The 23,987-nt window shown below is 36.9% G+C and overlaps 4 protein-coding genes across 5 annotated transcripts; 2 read left to right on the top strand and 2 right to left on the bottom strand.

Moving 5' to 3' along the window:
- Window positions 1-9,600: 9,600 nt before the first annotated feature.
- Window positions 9,601-11,187, top strand: LOC125209475 (uncharacterized). The gene is made up of 2 exons (XM_048109075.2): window positions 9,601-10,412; window positions 10,639-11,187. Exons 1-2 carry the CDS (start codon window positions 9,603-9,605, stop codon window positions 11,185-11,187), a joined length of 1,359 nt encoding a protein of 452 aa, XP_047965032.1. The 5' UTR covers window positions 9,601-9,602.
- Window positions 11,188-12,808: 1,621 nt separating this feature from the next.
- LOC125213545 (2,3-bisphosphoglycerate-independent phosphoglycerate mutase) lies at window positions 12,809-17,035 on the top strand. Its single transcript, XM_048114148.2, has 10 exons — window positions 12,809-12,967; window positions 13,115-13,284; window positions 13,599-13,726; window positions 14,250-14,400; window positions 14,605-14,808; window positions 15,208-15,632; window positions 15,795-15,987; window positions 16,097-16,192; window positions 16,390-16,545; window positions 16,636-17,035. The coding sequence occupies exons 2-10, from the start codon at window positions 13,123-13,125 to the stop codon at window positions 16,798-16,800; spliced, it is 1,680 nt and encodes a 559-aa protein (XP_047970105.1). The 5' UTR covers window positions 12,809-12,967; window positions 13,115-13,122; the 3' UTR covers window positions 16,801-17,035.
- A 51-nt stretch (window positions 17,036-17,086) lies between these two features.
- Window positions 17,087-18,630, bottom strand: LOC125213546 (oxygen-evolving enhancer protein 2, chloroplastic-like). Its single transcript, XM_048114149.2, has 4 exons — window positions 18,282-18,630; window positions 17,650-17,882; window positions 17,517-17,567; window positions 17,087-17,437 (listed from the first exon to the last, which is right to left on the bottom strand). The coding sequence occupies exons 1-4, from the start codon at window positions 18,529-18,531 to the stop codon at window positions 17,177-17,179; spliced, it is 795 nt and encodes a 264-aa protein (XP_047970106.1). The 5' UTR covers window positions 18,532-18,630; the 3' UTR covers window positions 17,087-17,176.
- Window positions 18,631-19,032: 402 nt separating this feature from the next.
- Window positions 19,033-23,342, bottom strand: LOC125213544 (DEAD-box ATP-dependent RNA helicase 53, mitochondrial-like). Of its 2 annotated transcripts, XR_007174962.2 has the most exons (9): window positions 22,808-23,342; window positions 22,325-22,452; window positions 21,830-22,241; window positions 21,614-21,712; window positions 21,247-21,471; window positions 20,552-20,713; window positions 19,821-20,299; window positions 19,566-19,611; window positions 19,033-19,396 (listed from the first exon to the last, which is right to left on the bottom strand). XR_007174962.2 is itself a non-coding variant. In XM_048114147.2 (8 exons), exons 1-7 carry the CDS (start codon window positions 23,174-23,176, stop codon window positions 19,832-19,834), a joined length of 1,863 nt encoding a protein of 620 aa, XP_047970104.1. In that variant the 5' UTR covers window positions 23,177-23,341; the 3' UTR covers window positions 19,033-19,396; window positions 19,821-19,831. The 2 variants fall into 2 exon arrangements, 1 of the variants encoding a protein (XP_047970104.1); XM_048114147.2 differs by lacking the exon at window positions 19,566-19,611 and having other exon boundaries at window positions 22,808-23,341.
- Window positions 23,343-23,987: the final 645 nt, after the last annotated feature.

Below are 23,987 nucleotides of genomic sequence, written 5' to 3'. Positions count from 1 at the left end.
CGAGTGGTGACGGCAAGGACAGCCACCACCGATACAAGTTCAAACAAGTGAGGTAAACAACCTCAACACCCATCTCCATCGCATCATGTAGATCAACCAATAGATAGCCAATAACTTAGATTCATAGAAGCTCAATAGAATAGTCATAACAGTAGCAAGCATAAAGAACCAAACACCAACACATGATACCAATGCTCAGTCAAGTATGGGAAACTCCGAAATCAGTAAACCACAAGTATGACAATCATATAAACAAGACTAAGTGTAGCAAAAACAATAGCAAGCTCCTTCCAGTGATTAAGTGCAGCCAAGTTCGAATCAATAAGTGTTAGAGAGCCCCAAGCTTTCGTTTTTATCGTTGAAAATTGAGTAGAAGGGGGGGGAGGAGACTTAGCTTAGGCGGAGGGGCTGCCGGGCGACGGCGAGCGTCGATGGAGCCGAAGAACTTCCGCGGAGAAGCTGCGGATCACGGCGGCAGCAGGGACGAGGCTGCCGGGCGACGGAAGAGCGTCGACGGAGTCCGAAAACCTCCGCGGAGCAGCTGCAGGTCGCGGCTGAGAGAGGGAGAAGGAGGCGATGCCTCCTCTCTGCCGCTAGGTTCGCCAAGGACGCCGGCGCTGGACAAAGAGCGCTCGTCGGAGAACGCCGAGGCGAATTCGCCGGCGACGCAGGTGAGGCGCGATCCCGCCGAGAGGAAGGGAGCAGAGGCGGTGCGTGCTATGCGCTGCCGGCGACGCAGAGGAGGCGCCGACCGGAGCAGCAGCGAGCACGAGAAGGAGACGCCGCCGGGTTCTTCGATGTGATTCCCAATTTAGGGATTTTGAAATTCGACGAATCTGGGAGAAATTTGGAGAAGAGATGTGGAAATCGCGAGAGGTGACGGGAACGGCGACACAGAGGACGGCGAAGACCGCCGGTCGCCGGGATGAAGGGGAAGCCGCCGCCGTCCCCTTGTTCACAGAGGGTTTCTAATTTTGAGATAATTGAGTCTGAAGGGAGAAGATGTATAAGGGGAAGAAGGAGAGGGCTCCGGCGACGCCGGAGATGGAAGAGTGGCTGTCGCCGCTGCTTCTTCTTCTTTAGAGAGAGAGTCATTTGGGAATGATTTTGAGAAATGTGGGAGAGAAAGAGAAAGTTGACCGATGGGTGAGGGAGTCTAATGTGGGCTGCCCATTTCTAAATTTTGGCAGTTGGGCCAATTTATTTTAAATGGTTGTTGGGCCTTAGTAGTTAATTAAGAATTGGGCCAAGGAATTTCTATTGATTTGGGCCAGTGGATTTATTGTTTGGGCCGAGAGTTAAATTATGAGAAGTTGGGATTTAATTTAAGAAATGAGTTGGAGCTCAATTAATTAATTCCCGAATGATTTACTAAGTTTCCAAAGATGGAGAAAAATAGAGTTGGAGCTCGAAGGCCGAGGAATAAATTCCCAAATAATTTATTTAGATTCCGGGAAAATAAAGTAGTAAAGTGGGAGACGCAAAAGCCGACCGGCGTCACCCCGCGACGCCATGGGCGGCCTTAAGAAAAATCCGAAGAAAAGGATTTAAGAAGAGACTTTCCAAGAATTCCTATTCTTATTATTAAGTGCCCGAATATTTAAGTTAGAGAAAACAGAATTTCTCCAAGTTAATAAAGAGAATAAATAAACTCTGCAGAGTAGTAAAGCCGAGGTAGGATTAAGAAAAAAATCCTATAGGCCGAGACTAAGATGTAGGTGCTATCCAATAGGATGCATGCATTCTTTCTAGAGAGAAATAATTCAAGTATTAATTAGCGTGCTACGCTATTTATTTTCAAGGGATAAATTGCTCAAGGGCGAGTGAAGCCAAAGCGAGTAATTGAGTTGAGACATAAGCATATCAGGTGGGCTTTCTTTTAATATCCAGCACTATAGTGTGGATATAAAGCAAATATTTGTGAAATTATGAAAAATCATCTTTTCTCAAAATGAAGCAGTGATTAATTTAAAGTTGTTGTCATGCCATAAAATATTTGTATTGAGGCCTATCTGTTGGGGTTGTAGCCCGTGGGTTTTGGCGATGCCAGCCCGAGTTTAACGAATTCGGTTCCCAATAGGACCGCAAATCCTGTTCGGAATAATGTGCACGAGAGTCGTGAGCCATCAGCTGTTGGCCGGCGATGTGTCCGCTGAAGGTGGCCACCTTCACGGTACACGATTCACAGATATGGTAGAAATTTTGAAAGAACTTAGACTGCAGTCAGACTTTTAAGATCACAGAGAATTTAGTATGCTCGGGCCTTTTAAGAAAAACCCCCGTGTGATACTGTGGATGGATGACAGTTATATATATTGTATGTTTTGTTTTCGGCATGTGTCCATTGAGTACTCCTGTACTCAGCCCTGCATGTATTTATAAATGTGCAGGTTGAACGTCAAGAGAATAGAGATATGATCGGAGTCGATGCAACTAAATAATCAAGTGGATCTTTCACGATTCGTGTCTTCATACACGAAGTCGTCTAGTATGGACTTATTCCGCTGCTCTTTTGTGAAGTGAGACATCTTAGAATCTCACCTTCGAACTCTGATTTATTGATGTAATATTCATTCTAGTTCTAAGACCATGAAATGGTAATTTTGGCTTCTATTCTATGAAATGTTCGACTGGGCCTTCGAGTATATTCACAAGTTCTTTCCCCCCTTTTCTTCCCCGTTTCTTTAATCCCCCCATTAGTCGCAATTTACCCACTTTCTCTATCCTTAGCAAAGTGCGGTCGTGACATCAGCCCACCCTGATATCAGTTTACAGTCCAGGAACCAGACAGAAGATCCGTGGTTTAGTACTAAAGATCTTCACGTGGAGAAGGCGCCAGCTATCTTCGATTCTTTGGAGAATCATCAAGGTATAATAGCTAAACCGTAGAAAAGCATGTTTTAGGTTTCAATTATTCTAAAGCATGATTTATTTGAGTTATGAGCATGATACATGTGATAATTGCGCGAATAGAATTTGTCTAAATAATCGACAAAATAGATCTTGATTATCTAGTTTATTTGTTGTGCATTAAACTCCGCACGCTTCCGCTGCCAGCCCCTTCAACTCGCTCATAGAAGGGCGCACAGGAGATCAGTTCTTATTAAATGTAAACTCTAAATATTGTAAAAACTTCAAATTACGATCAAAACTATTAGAAAATGTCAACATACAACAGATGATAAAATAATAGCAATAAAAAATGTGAACACAGTGTCAACGGTTGATGTTGTGTTGACATTTTTTGTTGCTATTTTTTTTTTATATTTTTAACAGTCCAGATCATAGTTTAGAGTTTGTACAATATATAGAATTTGCATTTTATCACTACTCTATAGGCTTTATGAATTATTGATATCACGCTTCAAATAATTAGATCGTAAAAAATCTTATTTTATTTTTTAAGGAATAAAATAAATTATTTTGTTATAATGATGTTATGTTTTTATATTTAATGATGTTATGCTTTATATTTATTGATTGTTTTGCATATTTAAATATATAAAAAACAAAACAAGTCGAAATCTTTGTTTTGGTAGACTGATTGTAGGCGTCGTTCACTGTAAGGTAACACGATCAGCTCTAAACAAAGGAAAACAGTATTTCACAAACTAATGGCTGTGACTACCTATCGTGAAAGTAGCAATATAAGTCCGTATATTTCCAAACCTAAACGAAATAAGATGACATTGGTGTGGTATAGCAATAAACAGATCTAACAACGAGACAAGTATTTTTGCTATTTACTGAAAAACGAGGTGTTGATAAACTAATATTTTAGTATTTCTTAATCAATAAATTTAGCTTTGAGTTATTGAGTATGCATTGCTTTAATTTATCAAATGGTGCGATTTTTCACAACCTAGAAATCCTGATATTTTGGATAATGGTAATTACTATCTAGCGGTGCTAGGATTGTTATTATGTTGAATTGTGCCCCGGTGATTCTGGTTTGATAATGTTCTCAAGAGAAGCTTGAAATAAACTTTTAATATTCGAAACCTAGCTAGTTGAAATTTTATTATGTGAATAATAAATAAGCATCTTGCTAAGTTTATTGGAGTTAATAAGATATTAAATAATTAAGTCAATACCAGACATTAAATAATTAATGAACATTTATATCTTAAGTGCGGGAAATAATTAATTAAAAGAGGAAATCCGGATTACTTATAGTTTTGGATTTGGAAAGGTAAGCCAATATTATTACTGTAGTGTCTGATAATAATATTTTGTTTGTGCTTGAATTAAACTGTGGTACAATTTAATTAATTAAAGTCAAATAGGTGTGACCTGCATCTAAACCTCCATAGATCTCTGATTGCGTCCAATGTGTAACTTAATATAAATATAAGAATATGAGACATAATCAAGTGAGAACACAAATTTTTTATCCCTTTCTCTCTTGGGCGACAAATTCTCTCTTCCCACTCTCTGTTGGATTTTTGTCTCTTCCTTATTCAAATCCTATATGGAGTATTTGATAAGATCAACCCACCTTGATATTAAAAATATAGTTTGGAAACCAGATAGTCTAGTATTGAAGTTCATCAAGTGAAGAAGTAGCAAGCTATGCAATTCTTTAAAGAATCATCAGGATTAATTGGTTCTCCACCGTGGAAAGCATGCTTTATGTTTCAATTAATCAAAAGCATGATGTAATTCAAGTTTTATGCAGGATACTTGTGATAACTGTGCTAATAAATTTAGCCTAAATAATCTGGTAAATAGATCAAATTGTGTAATTCCCATCAATATATGTGGTCATCTAAAATCATAATCATGTGTAAATTTATGCACAATTTCTCACTATAATACACTACTCAGGTTTGGATATTTGCTCAACATTCACGTATTCCATCAATTTCTCATATTTTAATTTTATCCCACAATAAGAATTACATTTTATCATTTCGATCTATTCTATAATAAAGTCACATTTCACTTTTAATATAAATGATAAGTAGGTCATACATTTCACTAATTCACTTCACTCACATTCCGATATAAAACCAATATAAAAAGGTACACATCATATCTCACTAACTTTTCCAACTAACTATTTTTTGCATTTCTTAAAACTCATGTCACACCGAACGTGACTCCTATTATAGAACGAAGAAAGTATTTTAATATATTTAATAAAAAAATAAATAGTGCGAGCGTTAAGGAAATTTGATTAGAAAATCTATGTGCTATAATCTCAAAAAAAAAATTGAAAACAATAGTAGGATTGTGTATAATAATAGATGCACACTATAACGCCTGGAAATGTTTGGCCCAATAAGCTAGAAAAGGAGGTGCCTGTTTTGTAAACTACTGACCTAATACTATTATAGCCCAATAAAATTAAGCCTCTCCTGCTAGGACTTGATTGATTAGTACGAAAATCCTTATTCACACACCGGTTTAGTTAGGTTGTTTTGTTTTCTTAACGGCGCCCAACATTATCTTGTGCAAACAAACAAGCACGCCATATAAGTGTAACACATGTCCCTTAGATCTGAGAATCTAATTGCAGAACCTAGATCGAAAGACGTGTTGGGAATATATCGAAGATTTTTTATTTTCGAGGATAGCTTAGGATGAATTTTTAAAATTACGAGTTAATTTGAAATAAATAAATTTATATGTATGGTATTAGATTATTGGTAACCATTTACATTAAATTTAAAATTACTTTAATATATATCTCATATTAAATATTGATTTTATTCCAATTATTTACATTAAATTTAAATTTAAAAAAATATTTATGTCTTACCTGTGCAATGCACGGTAAAAATGTGTATAACATCAAATGTATTGATTTCGGTTGTTTAGGAAGCAAGAAATAACTCCTAATTAGGCAATTTTTAATTTATCTGAATTAATGCTCAGGGTTTTCTTAACTGAATGCCCAAAAATGCTCTTATGTTTGGGAACATGGAATTGGAGGTGTGGAATTGGAATTGGAGCCTTCAATTCCAAATTTAATGTTTGGCACCACAAAAATGTTTGGATTTATAATTGAATTGCAATTCCAAATCTTCCAATTCCACAATTTGAATTCCATATCAAAGGTAGAAAATTTGAATTCCAAACAGTCATAAAATTCACTATATAGCCACAACACACACTGCACACATTTCACACACTACACACATTACACACATTTCACACACCACATATTTCACACATTTCACGCACTTCACACACTACACTCACTACACACATTTCACACAATACACACTACACACATTTCACACACTACACACACTACACAGATTTTACACACTTCACACACTACACACATTTCACACACTACACACACTACACACATTTCACACATTTCACACACTACACACACTACACATATTTCACACACTACACACATTTCACATATTTCACACACTACACACATTTCACGTATTTCACACATTATACAGTTTCTCAATCTTTTGTTATGATTAATTTACAATTAATTTAATATTTTATTGAATAAATACTTTTTTATTAATTTTTTTAAATTTTTTTTTATAAAATTTTTAAATTTTTTTTTCAATAAAAACTTGCCAGAGTAATAATGAACTATAAAAAAAATTTCAATAATTTTTTTTTAAAAGAAAAACTAATTTTTTTTAAAAAAAAACTAATTGTTTTTTTAAAAAAATTAAAAAAAAATTAAAAAACTTTTTAAATAAAAAAAACTATTTTTTTAAAAAAAATTGAAAAAAAAACTAAAATAAAAATTGAAATGTGTGTAGTGTGTGTAGTGTGTGAAATATTTGAAATGTGTGTAGGTGTGTGAAGTGTGTGTAGTGTGTTAAATGTGTGAAATGCGTGAAATGTGTGTAGTGTGTGTAGTGTATGAAATGTGTGTAGTGTGTGAAATATGTGAAATGTGTGCAGTGTGTGTATATTCATCAAACATGTCAATTCAATTTCATATCAATTCTCATTTTTACCAAACATAGGATTTGGAATTGAATTATAATCATTCCAATTCAATTCCATAGAATTCCAATTCCAATTCAATTCCAATTCCGTGTCCCAAACGGAGCCTTATTGCTTTTGCATAATTGGGGGAAATGAATTTAAGAGGGGTATAGAAGGAAATTTGACCCCATTTTTGGATCTGGATTTCGAGGTAGTTTTAAAAACCAACTAGGGGTGGCAAAATGGGTAGCGGGTAATGGGTAATTCCCATCTCGACCCGCTACTCGCCGGATATCGGGTATCCGCTACCCGACGATAACAGGTAACAGGGCGGGATCGGGTAGTGTGTTTTAGAGTTTAGCGGGTAGCGGGTATACTCATTACCCGCGCGGGTATACCCGTTAGTCCCGATAATACCAGTTATTATTAGTATTAGCTATATACCATTTTTTAATACTCTCCCCGTTCCATATTAATAGAGGCGTTTCAAATAGTTAGAATGGAGAAAAAAAAAGTAAATAGTTAAATAATAATAGTTAGAATTGAGAAAACATAAAGTTAGAGAAATAATAATGTAGAGAAGAGTGTTTGTATTATTATTTTTCCAAAATGAGTGAAGAAAATGAAATGCCTCTATTAAGGCGGAACAGTGGGAGTACTTTATAATCTAAGAGTTATTTTGAAACATTTTTATATTCCAACGAACATACAATAGAAAACGTTTATTGTCAATCTATTCAAAGTTTACCATCAATATTAATAAAGTAAATTAAGGAACATTGACAGTTATTATGGTTTTCAAATTTTTTATTAGGATTTCGGGTCGGGTACGAGTACTCGCAATGTCGGGTATGGGTTACCCGTCACGGGTATCGGGTAATCCCGGTATATCACTGGGCGGGTATTGGAACAATAAATTTGGCTAAAATCGGATACGGGTACCCGCGGGTAACCCGTTTCGCCACCCCTAAAACTAACATAATAGAAATAATTAATTTGGGCACATTTCCAGCCTCAATAGTGCAGACCCATATATGTATAGAGCATCTCCAACCATTACACTATACTCAAATTCATTTTAATGTAAATGTCACACTAAATATTGATTTTACTCCAACCATTTACGTAAGCTCAAACCCAAAACAATATTTCCCACTTACTTACTTGTTTATACTTTTTCAATCAATCCTAGTATATATTTTAGCTAAACTACACGTTAACCTAATGACACTTATTAATAACTTAAAATAAATTAAATTAAATTAGTAAGATTTATTAATTAATATAACTATATATGAAATCAATTATTTATTAAATAAAAAAATTACATAATTTAGAAAAGTTAAATACAATAAAAATACTACAAAAGTTATCACAAGGTATAAATAAGTTAACTAAAATTCAAAATTAAAATTCATTTAAAGATACCATAAGTATATAAATTAGGTACCGTTTTAATTATTAATGTTTAACTATTGTTTATTATACATGATAGCGCATATAGTTTGATATTATGTATTAGGCATAATATTAGTTTAAAATTAAATATTTTTTTGTCAATTTTTAAACTAATATAAATCAATTCTTAATATTAAAATTTAAAAGCTATCAAATTATGTAGAAATTTACTAAAGCATAACTAATCAATATTAATAGGCATAAGTAACTAATATTTCTATTTGTTAATTTAGAAAAAAAATGTGTGTAGCTTTTTAGTTCTAAGCTAATAACTTTTCCTTTTCTTACACAACCATGTCACTCTGACAAAAACTTTAATTTAGTTTTGTTTTTGAATATGCTAAATGTAACACCAGTTACAACATGTTTGTTAAATGTACTCACCAGCTTAACCCATCAACATTGTTTCTATTTGGTATGAATAATTATCATAGCAAGATTAAATTAGTTGAATTATTGAGGCATGAAAAAGAGCTTATTTGTGAACAGATGATCCATGGTGGTGTGATTTAGCACGCGAGAATAAGCAGATAGCCACGCGAGTTATTGAAAATAAATTAGTCAAAGATTCTCTAATTGCCACTAATTCAAAAAGGCTAAAATAATAACGTAAGCATATTGTTACTATTAATATATTCCTTACTTTATTTTTACATATTAATTACTCCCTCCGTCCCAGAGTACTTGACTCACTTCTTTTGGGCACAGGATTTTAGGAGGGGATGTTTAGTGGTGTAAGTGAAGTTGATAATAAAGTAGATTAGGTGATGTGATGTATTTTTATTTTTAAATTTAAAATAAATGGAATTAATTTTTTGTATGCATGTATTTAGCTTACTGATATTTCGAAGCATATTTCTAATTAACTTTACTCATATTAAAAGTATCCATATTTAATGAATGCTAAATGCGACGTCAAGTTCAAATTGAGCATAATTCAAACAATATGTATTGCAAACATTAAAATAATCAATGACTAGGAAAAGATCAAAACTAAATTGAAATTTTGATTCACTTTGATTCACATTTAGCGCTACATTTAGCGCCTGATGAAATTTTCAAGTTAAAAAATGTGGCGCCACTTCTGCCACATATGCTATCTGTTCAAAATTTTCAAATTTTCAGTGAAATCACTATTAGTGGCGTCATAGACTAACATAAATACTCCAGTGTGTCATAAATATTCTTACACCTACTTTACATTCACACAACACAAAAGATCCAGAATGCAGCGATCTGCCACAAGTATATGTACAAAGCTTCAGCAACAAATTGTGCAGTTCATCAATGAGAGATGCATAAACGGCAAGCCACCGCGAGGCACGATGAAGGAAGCTCGGGAGAAGTTTAACGTATCAGCTTCTACATGCACAAGATATTGGTCAGAAGCTACAAAACAAAGAGCAAGAGGAGAAACAATGCAGGTAATCAATCATAGGAAGAACAAACCATGTAGCAGACGTATTCAAGTTGATCTTGTTTTACTTAAAAGTTTGCACTACACTAAAAGAGGAAGTATCAGAATATTGGCTGTTGGATTAGGATGCTCTAAGAGTACAGTAGGAAGATGGGTGCAAGCAGGGCTGATTAGAGCTCATACATCAGCCATTAAGCCTGATCTAACAGCCCCCAACAAATTGTTGAGGATGAGATTCACACTAGAGGCTTTAGAATTGGATAGGATTTTAAGGAAACTCAAGTTCAAAGATATGCACAACACAATCCACATTGATGAAAAATGGTTCTATATCACGAAAGGTACACATAGGTTCTATATGGCACCGGAAGAGGAAGAACCACACAGATCATGCAAAAATAAGCAGTTCATTTCTAAAATCATGTTTATGTGCGCTGTTGCAAGACCATTATTTGGAGGAAACGGAGAGGTTCTGTTTGATGGTAAGATAGGTATTTTTCCATTCATAGAAAGGGTTCCAGCAAAGAGGAATAGCAAAAACAGAAGGGCAGGAACAATAGAAACCAAACCAATCGATAGCATCACAAAGCAAGTGACAAAGGACTGTGTAATAAATAAGGTATGGCCTTCTAAACTAACTTTGATGTTGCTGCAGTTACATGTTACAGTGATAACAAGTGTTTTTAATGCTTCTAAACTAACTTTATTGCATGCATTGAATGAAGAATTTACAATTCAATTTTTGTATGCATGCATTTAATGTATGCATTCTAGTTACACATTCAACTTATGATGAAAATTGAGGGGATGCAATGCAATTAATCAAGAATTGAATGCAAAAACAGATTATTCCAGCCATCATGGCAAAATGGCCGGAGGGAGCAAGTAAGCAAATCAATATCCAGCAAGATAATGCAAAGCCACATATTAAGAATGAAGATGTGGATTTTATTGCTGCTGCAAATCAGAACGGGTTCAACATGAAGCTGGTGCAACAACCCCCTAACTCACCAGATACTAATGTGAATGACTTAGGGTGGTTTCGAGCAATACAATCACTTCAGCAACAAACTGCATGCAACACATTGGATGATTTATTGAATGCTGTGGAAAAATCATTTCATGAACTATCTCCTATAAGCCTAGACAATGTTTTCATGTCTCTTCAAGGATGCATGATTGAGATCATGAAGTGTAAGGGGCAGAACAGGTACAAGATTCCCCATATGGGGAAAAATGCTCTAAGGAGATCTGACCAACTGCCTCAGAACTTAGAAGTTCCTACACAGCTAGTTGCAGATTGCATTGCTTATTTGGAAGAACAAGGGCATGGGCATAATGAAGGAATAAGAAGGATTGTGCAAGATTTGGAATTGGAAAATACTCAGCAATGAGCAGCAACTGCAGTAGCAACTATGCATCTTTTGGGAAGGTAAGAAGTACTGCAACTATGCATCTTTTGGGAAGGTAAGAAACTTTTGTGAATCTTATTTTGGAGAGATGTTGTAGCAACATGTACTTTGTAAACATGTTGTAGGAGCATGTCAATATTTTGTTATTGTAGGTGTAACAAATCTTTTGTGCACAAAGCTTTTGATGAAAAATGCTGGTTGTAGTACATCTATAAAAAATTCACACACCAACAATTTACACAACCATCACAATTCACACCAACAATAAAAAGCATCTTAGTCAGACTTTAAGTATGTGTTCATTCTTCAATTGTGAGTACTTCTCATCTTCAACCAATAACACATTTCAAGGCATATAAACAATACACATAGATATAACAAACACAAACAATTCAACAAATTCAGCAAATTTAACAAAAAATTTCAGCAAAATCAGCAAACAAATTCAGCAAATTTAACCAAAAATTTCAGCAAATTTAACAAAAAAAATTCAGCAAGTTCAGATAGAGAGAAACTAAAACAGAGGAAAGATCTCATCAATTTTAACCTTATTTGAAGCCATAAAAATGCACGGGTGCATATATATCACGTTCGCAAGGATCTTCGCCGGCGGCAGCAGCATCATGGTCAGATATTTGTTGGAACACAGCTTTCAGATCTTTTAATTTCAGCTGACCGCTCTTGAACTTCTTTATGGCAGGGGTGGTGGCGTCGGCAACCGGAGCTTTCCTCTTTCCTTGCACCACGACGAGTGATTTTCCTCCGCCACTGCCACTGCCAGCAGACCACGACGGCGAGCGAGTAAGGGGGCGTCGGGGGTTAACCCACCCATCATCGCTTGGATTAGGCTCACATATTTCGTCGTTGGAAGCCATGGATGCGTGAATTTGAGAGAAAATGTTAGATCTAGGGTTTTTTTTTTGGAAGAGGCGTGGAGAGAGAATGAGGGATTGAGTCTAGAAGAGAGAGAAGACACAAAAATGAAATGATGTTGGTGGGTTGGGTACCGATTTCCATTCAATTAACATTGAATTAATTAACATTATTTTAATCCTAATTGTAATAAGGGTGTTAGTTAAATTCTTTAATTTTTACTGTAAATAGAAAGTGGTCAAGTATGCTGGGACACCCCAAAATGGTATACGAGTCTAATACTCTGGGACGGAGGGAGTACCTCTTTTTTTTATGTTTGGAAAAGTAAAAGTGGCTACAGTTTTTCAGTTACAATTGTACCGATTTGAAAAACAATGGACTACTGAAAACAGTGGACTAATTAGTGGACTTCTTACATAAAGAATATTGTTTTACTAGAAATATTTTTTCATTACTATTTATAAGGTGGTAGTGTGTGTCATAAAGATAAAGTCATTCAATCTACAAGTATCCTCTTTAAATTATAATCTCAATATAATGAATGAACATGATTGATTTAAAAAAGAAGCCAAAAATATTCGATAATAACATTAAACTTAACATAAACGAATCAAGATTTAATTCATACATACTATCATCTTTTTTAGTTGGTAATTTGCATTAGTTTTTGAGAGTATATATTAAAATTATCTTTTCACTCACTATTTCTTGTTGCACAAGATCATAAATTTTTAAAATTTGGCATATTCCCAAAAGATCTCGATTAAAAAAATAAAATAAAAATCTCACCCACCCCACGTTTGGTATTTATATACAACTTCCGATCTTAACGCCCCTTAATTTTCTCTCCCAAACCTAATTTTTTCAGTGAATATTGTCCATTAGCATTGTAAGTTGCTGAATCTGGTGTTCAAATATTTATGGTTGCATGCGTGTGATTATTTTTATTCATGCAAATCCAAATCTTTTATGTTCTAGATCTGAAATTGTTTGTCTCAGCTGGTAAAGATTTGATTTTTATTTGAAATATCAACAGAAATCGAGATGGGTAGCTCTGGATTCTCATGGAAATTGAACGACCACCCCAAACTTCCCAAGGGGAAGACCGTAGCAATGGTGGTTTTGGATGGATGGGGCGAGGCCCATGCCAATCAATACAACTGCATCCATATCGCCGAAACTCCTACCATGGATTCACTTAAAACGGTAGCGCCTTTATCTGTTTGCCCTTGATTTGTTATGTTTTTACAGTTTTTGACAATCGATCTTCAATGGGCTAATGGATCTGTAACTGTTTTTGCTGTTGCTGTTGTTTGGATGTGTGCGTGTGTGTGTTTGATTTTTTGAAAGGATTTTGGATTGAGATTGTGTTGTTTGGATATGTGTGTGTGTGTGTGTTTGATTTTTTGAAAGGATTTTGGATTGAGATTGTGTTGTTTGGATATGTGTGTGTGTGTGTTTGATTTTTTGAAAGGATTTTGGATTGAGATTTTGTTGTTTCTGGGTGTGTTTTGATGAAGGGTGCCCCTGAAAAATGGAGATTGGTGAGGGCCCACGGTAAGGCTGTGGGGCTGCCCACAGAAGATGACATGGGTAATAGTGAGGTTGGGCACAATGCTCTTGGTGCTGGCAGGATTTTTGCACAAGGGTGAGTTTTATTTTGTTTAACTGTTTGTTTGAAAGTTAATACCTTGAATTCAAGAGATGTGAACTTGGAAATTGGAGTTCCCCAATAGTTGATGAATTGTGCAGCCAGTTTCTGTTTTATGATTCCTTTGTAGTCTGTATATAATTCTTTTCCTCGTTTTAAATGTATGTAGATTTATATGTTGGCAAATTTTTCTGAGCTCAAAGCTACCTAAGCTAGTGGATAAGTAGAAAAACCTGTTGAATACCTGCCTGTTAATATTGTCAAGTCCAAGAATCATGTGATGGCGTTGTAGGAAACTATAGTAACAAATTTTAGGAATCAACTTTGGCTGCTTTCTTTTGCTAATCTTGTTTCTTCTTTGTTTTTTACTCTTTTTGTTGCACTATTGTCAAAAGAGAATACGCCATTTTTCTTGTAATGATGAATAGATACAAACTAAAAGTCTTAAAGTTTTGCACTTTGGGTTATGATCTTTAACTTAATATTATCTTAATCTTCATTTTTGTGTTTCTTGCTGTAGTGCTAAGCTTGTTGATATTGCTCTTGAAACTGGGAAAATTTATGATGGGGAAGGTTTTAACTACATCAAGGAATCCTTTGCAACTGGAACACTTCACCTTATTGGATTATTGAGTGATGGTGGTGTCCACTCTCGGATTGATCAATTGCAGGTATCTTAGTTCTATAACTTTCAGATTAACAACGAATCCGATAGCAGTAATGAATTTTTTAAATATTTTTGGTTATATGTTTCACTCTTCCTTATTTTTTAACTTTGTGGGCCTTTTCTTTCTTGCAAGTCTTTGTTGTGTAAATATGTATTTTATATATATAAACAAGGTATCTAATGGTGCAATGCATATGATTTACTGCAGTTGTTGCTGAAAGGTGCCAGTGAGCGTGGTGCTAAAAAAATCCGTGTTCATATCCTCACAGATGGACGTGATTGTTTGGATGGATCCAGTGTTGGCTTTGTTGAAACTCTAGAAAATGATCTTGTAAAGCTTCGTGAGAAGGGTATTGATGCCCAGATTGCATCTGGTGGAGGTCGCATGTATGTCACCATGGACCGATACGAAGTAAGTAGTCCATCGTTATTATTTTATTCTAAAATGTACATATATATTTTGTTTTCATGCTGAAGAAGAATGCTTGACTCTAGGTTTAGTGTTGGTGGTCCGTGGTCTTCCATTTTAGCCATGCTAAGTTAGTTGACACGGGTTATCTTGTGTCCATTGATTTCATGCTTTTTGTGTGTCATGATTTTGACATCATGTACATGAATCGTGCGAACACTTCAATCCTTTACATACTGTCTAAAATTTTCAGCTAGGATGTAATGGAATTTGTTGAAGACATGAAATTAATCAATCATTTCTTTCAAACTTGAAATGTTTTTGTGCCACATTGGCCGATTTCCCTCTCAATGACTCATTATGTATTCCTGATGGCACCAATGTCTTTCTTATTGCTGTCAGAATGACTGGGAAGTTGTCAAGAGAGGATGGGACGCCCAAGTGCTCGGAGAAGCCCCACATAAGTTTAAGAATGCAGTTGAAGCTGTCAAGAAGCTGAGAGAGATCCCTAACATAAGTGATCAATACTTGCCCCCTTTTGTTATTGTTGATGATAGTGGGAAGTCCGTTGGGCCTATTGTTGATGGTGATGCTGTTGTTACCATGAACTTCCGTGCTGATCGCATGGTCATGCTTGCTTCGGCACTTGAGTATGAGAAGTTTGACAAATTTGACAGAGTTCGTTACCCTAAAATCCGCTACGCTGGAATGCTCCAGTATGATGGTGAACTCAAACTTCCAAACAAGTACCTTGTTTCTCCTCCAGAAATCGACAGAACCTCTGGAGAATATTTGGTGAAAAACGGCATCCGTACTTTCGCTTGCAGGTAAGTCAAGTGAATCTTTATGTTACATATATATCAGTTACTACTTTTTATTTCCATATCAACACATGGTCACAATTTGAGTGAAAAAATGAAGCTTTCACGTTTCTAAGACTTCTATGCTGGGGCTTAGTTGGGATAAACGTTTTCCATGGTGTTCTGCAGTGAAACGGTTAAGTTCGGTCATGTCACCTTCTTCTGGAACGGAAACCGCTCAGGATACTTCGACAACAAACTGGAAGAATACGTTGAAATCCCAAGTGATAGTGGTATCACATTCAACGTCCAGCCCAAGATGAAAGCCTTGGAAATCGGTGAGAAGGCGAGAGATGCCATTCTTAGCCGCAAATGGGACCAGGTAATCCAACAAAACCACGTTCTTGCCATCCCCTCCTCAGCACAAGATCATATCTTTGGATAAGAAACAACTTAGTTTTTGATGATTTTCATTTTCCTTCCTTAAAAAGGTACGTGTCAACCTACCTAACAGCGATATGGTGGGACACACTGGTGATATCAATGCAACAATCGTGGCTTGTAAGGCTGCTGATCAAGCTGTCAAGGTAAATACTGATTCGTATGCTGTTAATCTGAATTTCCAGCACACGAAATATGTCATATGAACCAAAACAAGTCCAAAATAATTACGAAGCTGGTCAATGTTCAGTATAATTACGCCTACAATCGACCAGCTCATAACCGTCTTTTACCACATCATGCATCAGCTGGGATAATGTACTGATCTATTAGTTTGGTTTAGATGATTCTTGATGCGATTGAGCAAGTTGGTGGAATCTACGTCGTTACTGCTGACCATGGCAATGCTGAGGATATGGTGAAGAGAAACAAGAAAGGCGAACCTCTACTCGACAAGAATGGCAACATTCAAATCCTTACTTCTCACACACTCGAACCTGTAAGTATTATTTATCCTTTTTTTGAGTTAGTCGCACATGAATGATGAAGCCATTTCCTAATACATACACATTGCATAATTCTGCTATAGGTTCCTGTTGCAATTGGTGGCCCTGGGCTGGCACCCGGTGTCAGATTCCGCACTGATGTGCCCAATGGCGGACTGGCTAACGTAGCTGCTACCGTCATGAACTTGCACGGCTTTGAGGCCCCTAGTGACTATGAGACCACCCTCATCGAGGTCGTTGACAAGTAGACAAGCCGGAGAGCGGATTACACCCTTGATTTTTGAGTCTTTTTCCTTTTTATGCAGTAGAAGATGTGAGAGTATTACAGTCATCAAATGTGTCCCAATAAATAACTGTGCTAGGATTTTATTCACTTCCTAGAATTCTTGATTTGTGACTTGAAACATCCAGCAGTTTCTGCTTGTGATTTTCATTGTTCTCAACCAGTATTAATTTCAAGAATTCAGTTTGTCATTTATCAAATCAAGACTTGATTTTTCTGCAATTCTGTTTGATCATGATTGAAAAATTCCATTGCAAGAAACCTTAAACAAAATACTTGATGGAGATCAAACTATCATACAGTTTATCAAGTGTGGCATTAGATACAAAATATAGAATCAATCAAGCAACACTGAAAGAAGTTGCTGCACTCTCCACAAACTTCTTTGCACCCTTGAACCATCTCTTGTCCCCAGCTTGAGCCTTGCAGATGTAGAGCTTCCCGTCCTTGACAGTGGCCGTGATCAGCTGGTGCTTGCCCCCCTCGTCTCCGTCAGCAGTCCTAGTCAGCACAGACAAGAAGTAGTACTTGGTTCCATCCACCACCGGAGTCGCAGTCTCCAGCAAGTTGGCGGTCGCCACAGCCCCGGAGTCGAATCCACCCTACAAATCCCCAAGTGAATTCATCATCAACATTTTAAATTTTAGGAATACATCACATTTATTTGAAAGTTGTGATTACCTCAGAGTCAGTTTTGCCAAAGTAGGCCTGCTTCCCCAACAAGTAGTCAACCTGCAAGAAATTTACACATGTGTGAAAGAAACTAGGGTTGCTGGCCGGGAACGAATGAAGGTGGTCAGGTCGAGATAGTTACTTGAGATAGGAAATCCTCAGGGGTGCCGTAGTCGGTGATGGTTTTCTTGTCCGTCGGGTTGATGGTGACGGTGAGGTTGCTGCTGATGTCGAAGTTGTCCTCGTACCTGAGGACTGTGCCCGGGAACTCGATCTCGCTGCTAGGGTTCCACTTTGCAGGGACTAACACCTTGAATCCGTTTCCGGTGTAGGGTTTGAAATCTGTGTTTGACTTCGCCTTGCCAAACACGTTCGCTGCACCAAATTTCCATCATTTCTTCGTTTTATTCGTAACAACGATTACTTTTCACTAGCAAACTCGAAAATTTTCTCAAACACAACTTGAAAGATCTCTCGGACCACAACAAAGTCTGATTAATGTCCGAGGCCAAACTTTAATTACATAAGAAAAACGGTAGAAATGAGTCACGCATCCCCTTTAATGTGATCATTACCAAGTTTGATGTGGGACAAGAATGAGATCTATATCGACTTAGATCTGTTCTGATACTACGTAGAAATGAACCACTCACCCTCTTAAAAGGCCTTATAAAGGGAGGGTTATTCAAAAATATATAAATGAGACAGAATCATTACCAAATCGATATGACACAAAAATGAATAGCACTAATGTAGATAGAATAGAAGTGATACCGGCTTCTCCATAAACAGCCTCAGCAGGTGAGACCTTGGTGGCAACAGCAGCAGCCCCAATGAGGACGGTGAGGGCCAACCTCCTTGAGACGGCGGCGCCGGAGTCGGATTCTTGATTCTCAGGCTGCTTCTGGGCTCTGCAGACCAGCTGCTGGGCTGGCTTCAGAGAGGGAGAGTAGCGGTTAGAAGTGGTTCTTGCTGAGGTGGAGAGAGCTGCATGGTGGTGCAAGAAGCATGCAGTTGATGCCATTTGCTATTTACTTCTTTTTTCTTTCTTTCTGATCAAAGACACACACAACCTCCTCTTCTTGACTATTGATAGGTTGAGAAAGATTTGATGAGTTGAGTGTGTGATGTGTGAGTGGTGGAGTGTTGATTTTTTGGATGAGATTTTGTGATGGAGGGATAAGGTTGTGGTGGTCTTCTTGATGCCAACTCTTCTTCATATCTCCACCTAGGATGCATGTGGGGCCCATGTTATTATACTTCATCTTCTCACTATTGCAAATGTTTTGGAATTTTCAATTTTTGTTTGCTTCTTCCCAAAATTTGAATATTATGGTTCAAAAAAAATAGTCCATTTTTGTAATTTTAAACCAATCTCTTAAAATTTATCCACTTCCTTTACTAAGCAAAAGCAATTAGACACAAATGTGTGATTTGCATATTTCCAAAGAGACAACAACTGCATTTTAGGGCCAAAAAAAGGCACTGCAAGATTGATCTCTGCATCATTATTGAGAAAAGATCATGACAGTAAATACTCCTATTAAATATATAATTGCAGAAATGTTTGTCAGTTGAGGCAGCATGAATCCTATTGCCGATTTATACAGATAATTCTGAGTAATTTATGTCGGAAGATATTCAATAAGCCATTCCTCCATAGCAAAAATTGTCAATCCAAAGCTTCGACATCAGAACCTATTAACACTAGCAACTAACAAGACAGTAGTGTGTAACATATGGCTTATTACAAGTCTTAAGCAGCAGCAGCACGACAAAGTTAATATCCCTGCATCTTCCTCCAAAAGGTTAAGGATCCTAGACGACTCACGAGCTTGGCTCCCGGAAGGTATTCTTTTGCCATCCTTGCCTTTGCTGCTACGATAATGCTGTTGAAACCGAGAGTTAGGTAGAGTAGACAAAAATCATCAGTAGCAATGCAAAAGGCATAAGTAACTTTAGATAGTCGAGATAGCATTTCAAATCGGTTTTGAGTATTCAGCACGACTCAACTCACTTACAACACAATATATAAGTATGCACAAGTAATTGAACCACCTGATCTTGTGTAGATTTGATACAAGAAATGATTGCTGCATGCGAACTGACAAATGCCAAGTAGTCAATAGTGAAAACCTTATGTGAAACATCAAGGATGTAGGCTTAGGATATTCATATAAGTGTAAAACATATGTGAAAGTGAAACAATCTTTTGGCATATGAAAGCGTTCAGGGAAAATTTGTAAGTATGTTGCAGAGCCAAATACTACCTATAACTCATCATGGAGCACCACATAAGTAAAGGGGAATTACCTTTGATAACTTTAGAATTCATCATCATTGCTATAACCACCACCAAAGCGTCCAGAACTCTTTCCAGATCCACTGGATCGATCAGAACCAAAACTAAAACCACCCGAGCGACGTGAATCATTGTTTCTAACTGGACCACCGAGGCCACCAAAACCATCCGAGCGGCCAGAGCCCCCAAAGTCCCCAAAACCACCTGACCGGCTAGAACCAAAACCACTGGATTTTCCTGAACCCTGTCCCCCAAATCCACCACCCGAACCAAAACGACCGCCTCCAGAACCTCCATATCCACCAGAAGAACCAGAAAAATATCCACCAGATCGACCACCCCTTGAATCTCCAAAACCACCAGAACGCCCAAAACCTGAATCCCCAAATCGACCATTTCCCCTGCTGCCTCCACCAAAACCAGAACGACCACCCTGATCCATGCCACTATACATGCTCAAAGCATCATCTCCAACAGCTATCTTCGGGAGCTATAAAATCAGGAAAGTTTTAATAGATTTAGCTAAAAATATTTGAAGAGCATGAAAACTTGACAGAATATGCAGCTGGCAGTCACATACTTAAACTGATTTAGAGTTCTTTCAAATAGACATGGTTGTATGATACATACACAATATATAGCATTTATAAGAACAAACTAGGAAGGCAAAATGGCAAAAATATCAGTGCACACACATGAACATTATGGAAACGCTTAAGAAAAACATTGATTGAGAGCTTACCTCTATAAAACGACATCCAACTTCACGCTCAATAGATTTAATTTCCCTATACTGGTGGTCTGAATAAATAAGAATCGCACTACCTTTCTTCCCAGCACGGCCAGTTCGTCCAGACCGATGAACAAAAATCTCAGAAGAGTTTGGAAGTTCATAATGCACCACCTAAGCAGAACAAAGCATGTCAGATAATGTCAAGAAAATATAATAGAAGTATGCACAGATCCTAGTTATATAAAAAAACAACAGTTATTAAGTTAAGAATTTAATGATTATTGACTTTAGACTTAGAATTGAGTGTATGAGTTGAACTTACTCAAGAAATAATAATACACTCAGCACAAAAAAATATCGTTGATGAATCAAGCAAGAAGTTTAAGTGAGGTAAGATCTCACTTTAAAAAAAAAGCATCATGTTTGCCCAACTTCATTTAATACTATTAAAGATCCAACACAAATAAAATCTAAAAACAGCAAATCAGGGCCTTTATTCCAAGTGAGTGAAAACATAATATAACATAAATACAGTGGAAGCAGGATATTATTTACACACTCCAGTGATCCATCAATAATTTCTTTATGTTTTAATAAAAATTAGGAAAATAGAAAGGTAGCTCATCCAATGGACCAATGGAGTATCAATCATCATATTGACCAGTATATAAATACCAAACGACCAAGATAATTTAAGAACATACAAGATCCACATTTGGCACATCAAGTCCACGGGCAGCTACATCGGTGGCCACTAAAATATTGATCCTTCCCTCACGGAAAGCAGACAGAGTTCTTTCCCTCTGGTTCTGTGTTATATCCCCATGCAAAGGTTCACATTTAAAGTTTCTTTGCATAGCATATGCCAATCTATCAGCATCACGCTTCGTCTGAGTAAACACAATACATTTACCACCTTTTGCATGTTCCTGATAAAAAAAAATGGTTGTAGTGCTTAGCTCAGAGCATTGAACATTATGATAAGATAATGTTACAGATGACGAATTAATCTAGTAACAAGACTGGTGTACAATTAACATGTAAGGAAGACTTAAAATGGAAGATTCATACAGTTATCAGAGGTCCGAGTATAGCTGGTTTCTGACGCATATCTGAAACAATGGAATATAAGGAAATCCCATCAGCTAATTTCTGATCAGATTCTCCAACCTGTAGAACATAGTTAACAACAGATTTCATATTAGATGAGCAACTCACAACGATGCTTGTTGCAAAGAAACAGCTAAATAAATAACATCGCATAAAACACAGAATCTGGACTCTTACAAGGTCAACAGTAACAGGGCTACTCAGAAACTTCTGGGTAAGTTTCAGTATCCAATTTGGCATTGTAGCTGAAAACATCATTGTCTGATGTTTCTGCTTTATGAAGCTCAGGATCATCTCAACATCTTCTGCAAATCCGACATTAAGCATCTGATCTGCTTCATCAAGGACAACAAACTGCACTTCTGACAGGTTCAAGGAACCACGCTTAATCAAATCAATGATGCGGCCAGGAGTTCCAACCACCACATCAACACCACGGTCAAGAGTGCTCATCTGGCGGGATATCGGAACACCCCCATAGACACAAAGCGTGTCTAACTCTGTGGCAGACTCTGCAAATTCTTTGTCAACCTGTCGAGCAAGTTCTCTTGTTGGAGCCATGACAAGGGCCAACGGATTCCTGCCCTGTCTGAACAATAAAAGCAAGAAGAAAATTAATAGCCTAATAAAACAACCCCAATTGATTACTTAAGAAGTAAGTTATATATGTACCCATGCTTCTTGTTGAACTTAATAATTTTATCCATGATGGGAATCCCAAAAGCCAGGGTCTTCCCTGTTCCAGTTCGTGCCCGCCCTATCATATCACGACCCATCATGGCAGGCTCCAACACTGCCCTCTAAAATTAGAAGAATCAAATTATCAAAAAAGGGGATATAGAAACAAAAAACTCAAATAATTTCAATAGGTGATAACACAATTCCCGAATGTCCTCATATTCCCTTCAGCACATTGATAGCATCATAATCATACAGCCAATTTATCAGCTCAACATTCAATTCATTATTTCATTTCGAACTTCAATTAGAACTCGATTCAAGTCACATAATTGTTAGCTCTTGAAATGATAAATAATTCACCTAATTTTATATAACAGCGTCAATCCCTAATCAGCTTCAACAAGCTATTAAGTAATTAAACACTAACACACAATATTCAAAACATTTAACGATTTTTGCATTCTAGATTGATACCTGAATCGGGAAAAGCTTCTCGATTCCCCTCTTCTTCAAAGCCGTAACAATCTGCGGAGAAATATCAAGCTTGGCGATCTCGAGCCCTTCATCCGCGGGCCGGCTCGAGGCCTTCTCCGTATCAGAATAATCCGCCATAGCAAAGCCTGCCCGCAGTGGCTGCCCCGAATGGAAACCCCTCGCTAATCCTACGCATGGATAAGCTGCAGGAAGCCTCGAACCAGCTGTAGAGGTGTGAATCCGTGCGTCAGAAACCGCATTCGACGTAGCTGGTTGCGGATGGACGGAAATGAAACGGCTGGCGGCGGTGAGAGCGAGCGTCCTCAACGAAGATTGAGACGATCTCCTAATTAGAAGAAGGCTGCCCATTTTCTCCTACTGTTTCTGTGGAAATTTGGGTTGTGGTGAAGAAGAGGCTGAAGGAGATTGAACCCTAGGGTTTTTGTTAGGGTTTATCGAGGACTCAGAGATCGGAGAGGAGTGAGAGAGTAATGAAATATGAATGGCGGTTGAGTGTTTTGGGGGTTAGGGTTTTAGATATTTTCGATTTCGATGAATTTTGGTGCATTTAATGAGCTTATTTCTATTTTTTCACATGTTTTAGGAAAGGAAAATAATAATACTCTCTCCGTTCCTTAAATTTTGTCAAAGTTTGACGGGGTACGGGTTTTAAAAAATATAGTAATAGAAATTAGGTTGAAAAAGTTAATAGAGTGTGAGTCATAGTTTTAAAATATTAGTTTTATAATAAAATGTGAGTGACAACAAGTTAGTGGAACGTAGGATCTACTACCAAAAATGATAAAAAGTGAAATATGACAAATTTTATGAGATGGACAGAAATGGAAAAATGTGACAAAATTTCAGTGATGGAGGGAGTATTAAATACTGTAATTAAAATATACTCATTCCGTTCCACAAAGTTTGTCCTATTTTATCATTTTTGTCTGTCCCATAAAGTTTGTCTCAATTGGAATCTTTTTAAAAATAGACATTAAATATATCCTTCCATTTCCTCAATGTGGGACTCTTATTCCAGTAAACACCTCTATTTAATACAAATTCAAACAATTTCTTAAAATTTGCATTAGATCGAACTGGGACGAACTTTATGAGATGGGGGAAGCAAAGAGTAAAATTAGAGAAAGAATGACTTTTTCTGCTACATAGACTGATTACA

The sequence above is a fragment of the Salvia hispanica genome, chromosome 3 (genome assembly GCF_029641045.1).
Source record: "Salvia hispanica isolate PSC_SH4W2 chromosome 3, Shi_PSC_v1, whole genome shotgun sequence".
Taxonomy (NCBI): domain Eukaryota; kingdom Viridiplantae; phylum Streptophyta; class Magnoliopsida; order Lamiales; family Lamiaceae; genus Salvia; species Salvia hispanica.
Note: the sequence above shows the minus strand (reverse complement) of the source record. Positions and strands in the feature narration are given on the sequence as shown.

Excerpts from the sequence above, each read along its gene's own strand:
- LOC125209475 (XM_048109075.2), top strand. The coding sequence starts at position 9,603 with ATGCAGCGATCTGCCACAAGTATATGTACAAAGCTTCAGCAACAAATT. Across the intron at positions 10,413-10,638 it reads AGGACTGTGTAATAAATAAG|ATTATTCCAGCCATCATGGC; the intron begins GTATGGCCTTCT and ends ATGCAAAAACAG.
- LOC125213546 (XM_048114149.2), bottom strand. The coding sequence starts at position 18,531 with ATGGCATCAACTGCATGCTTCTTGCACCACCATGCAGCTCTCTCCACC. Across the intron at positions 17,883-18,281 it reads GGCTGTTTATGGAGAAGCCG|CGAACGTGTTTGGCAAGGCG; the intron begins GTATCACTTCTA and ends AATTTGGTGCAG. Across the intron at positions 17,568-17,649 it reads CTGAGGATTTCCTATCTCAA|GTTGACTACTTGTTGGGGAA; the intron begins GTAACTATCTCG and ends AATTTCTTGCAG.
- LOC125213544 (XM_048114147.2), bottom strand. The coding sequence starts at position 23,176 with ATGGGCAGCCTTCTTCTAATTAGGAGATCGTCTCAATCTTCGTTGAGG. Across the intron at positions 21,713-21,829 it reads GCCCTGTTACTGTTGACCTT|GTTGGAGAATCTGATCAGAA; the intron begins GTAAGAGTCCAG and ends TATGTTCTACAG. Across the intron at positions 20,714-21,246 it reads ATGTGCCAAATGTGGATCTT|GTGGTGCATTATGAACTTCC; the intron begins GTATGTTCTTAA and ends TGTTCTGCTTAG.
- LOC125213545 (XM_048114148.2), top strand. The coding sequence starts at position 13,123 with ATGGGTAGCTCTGGATTCTCATGGAAATTGAACGACCACCCCAAACTT. Across the intron at positions 14,401-14,604 it reads CTCGGATTGATCAATTGCAG|TTGTTGCTGAAAGGTGCCAG; the intron begins GTATCTTAGTTC and ends GATTTACTGCAG. Across the intron at positions 14,809-15,207 it reads TCACCATGGACCGATACGAA|AATGACTGGGAAGTTGTCAA; the intron begins GTAAGTAGTCCA and ends TATTGCTGTCAG.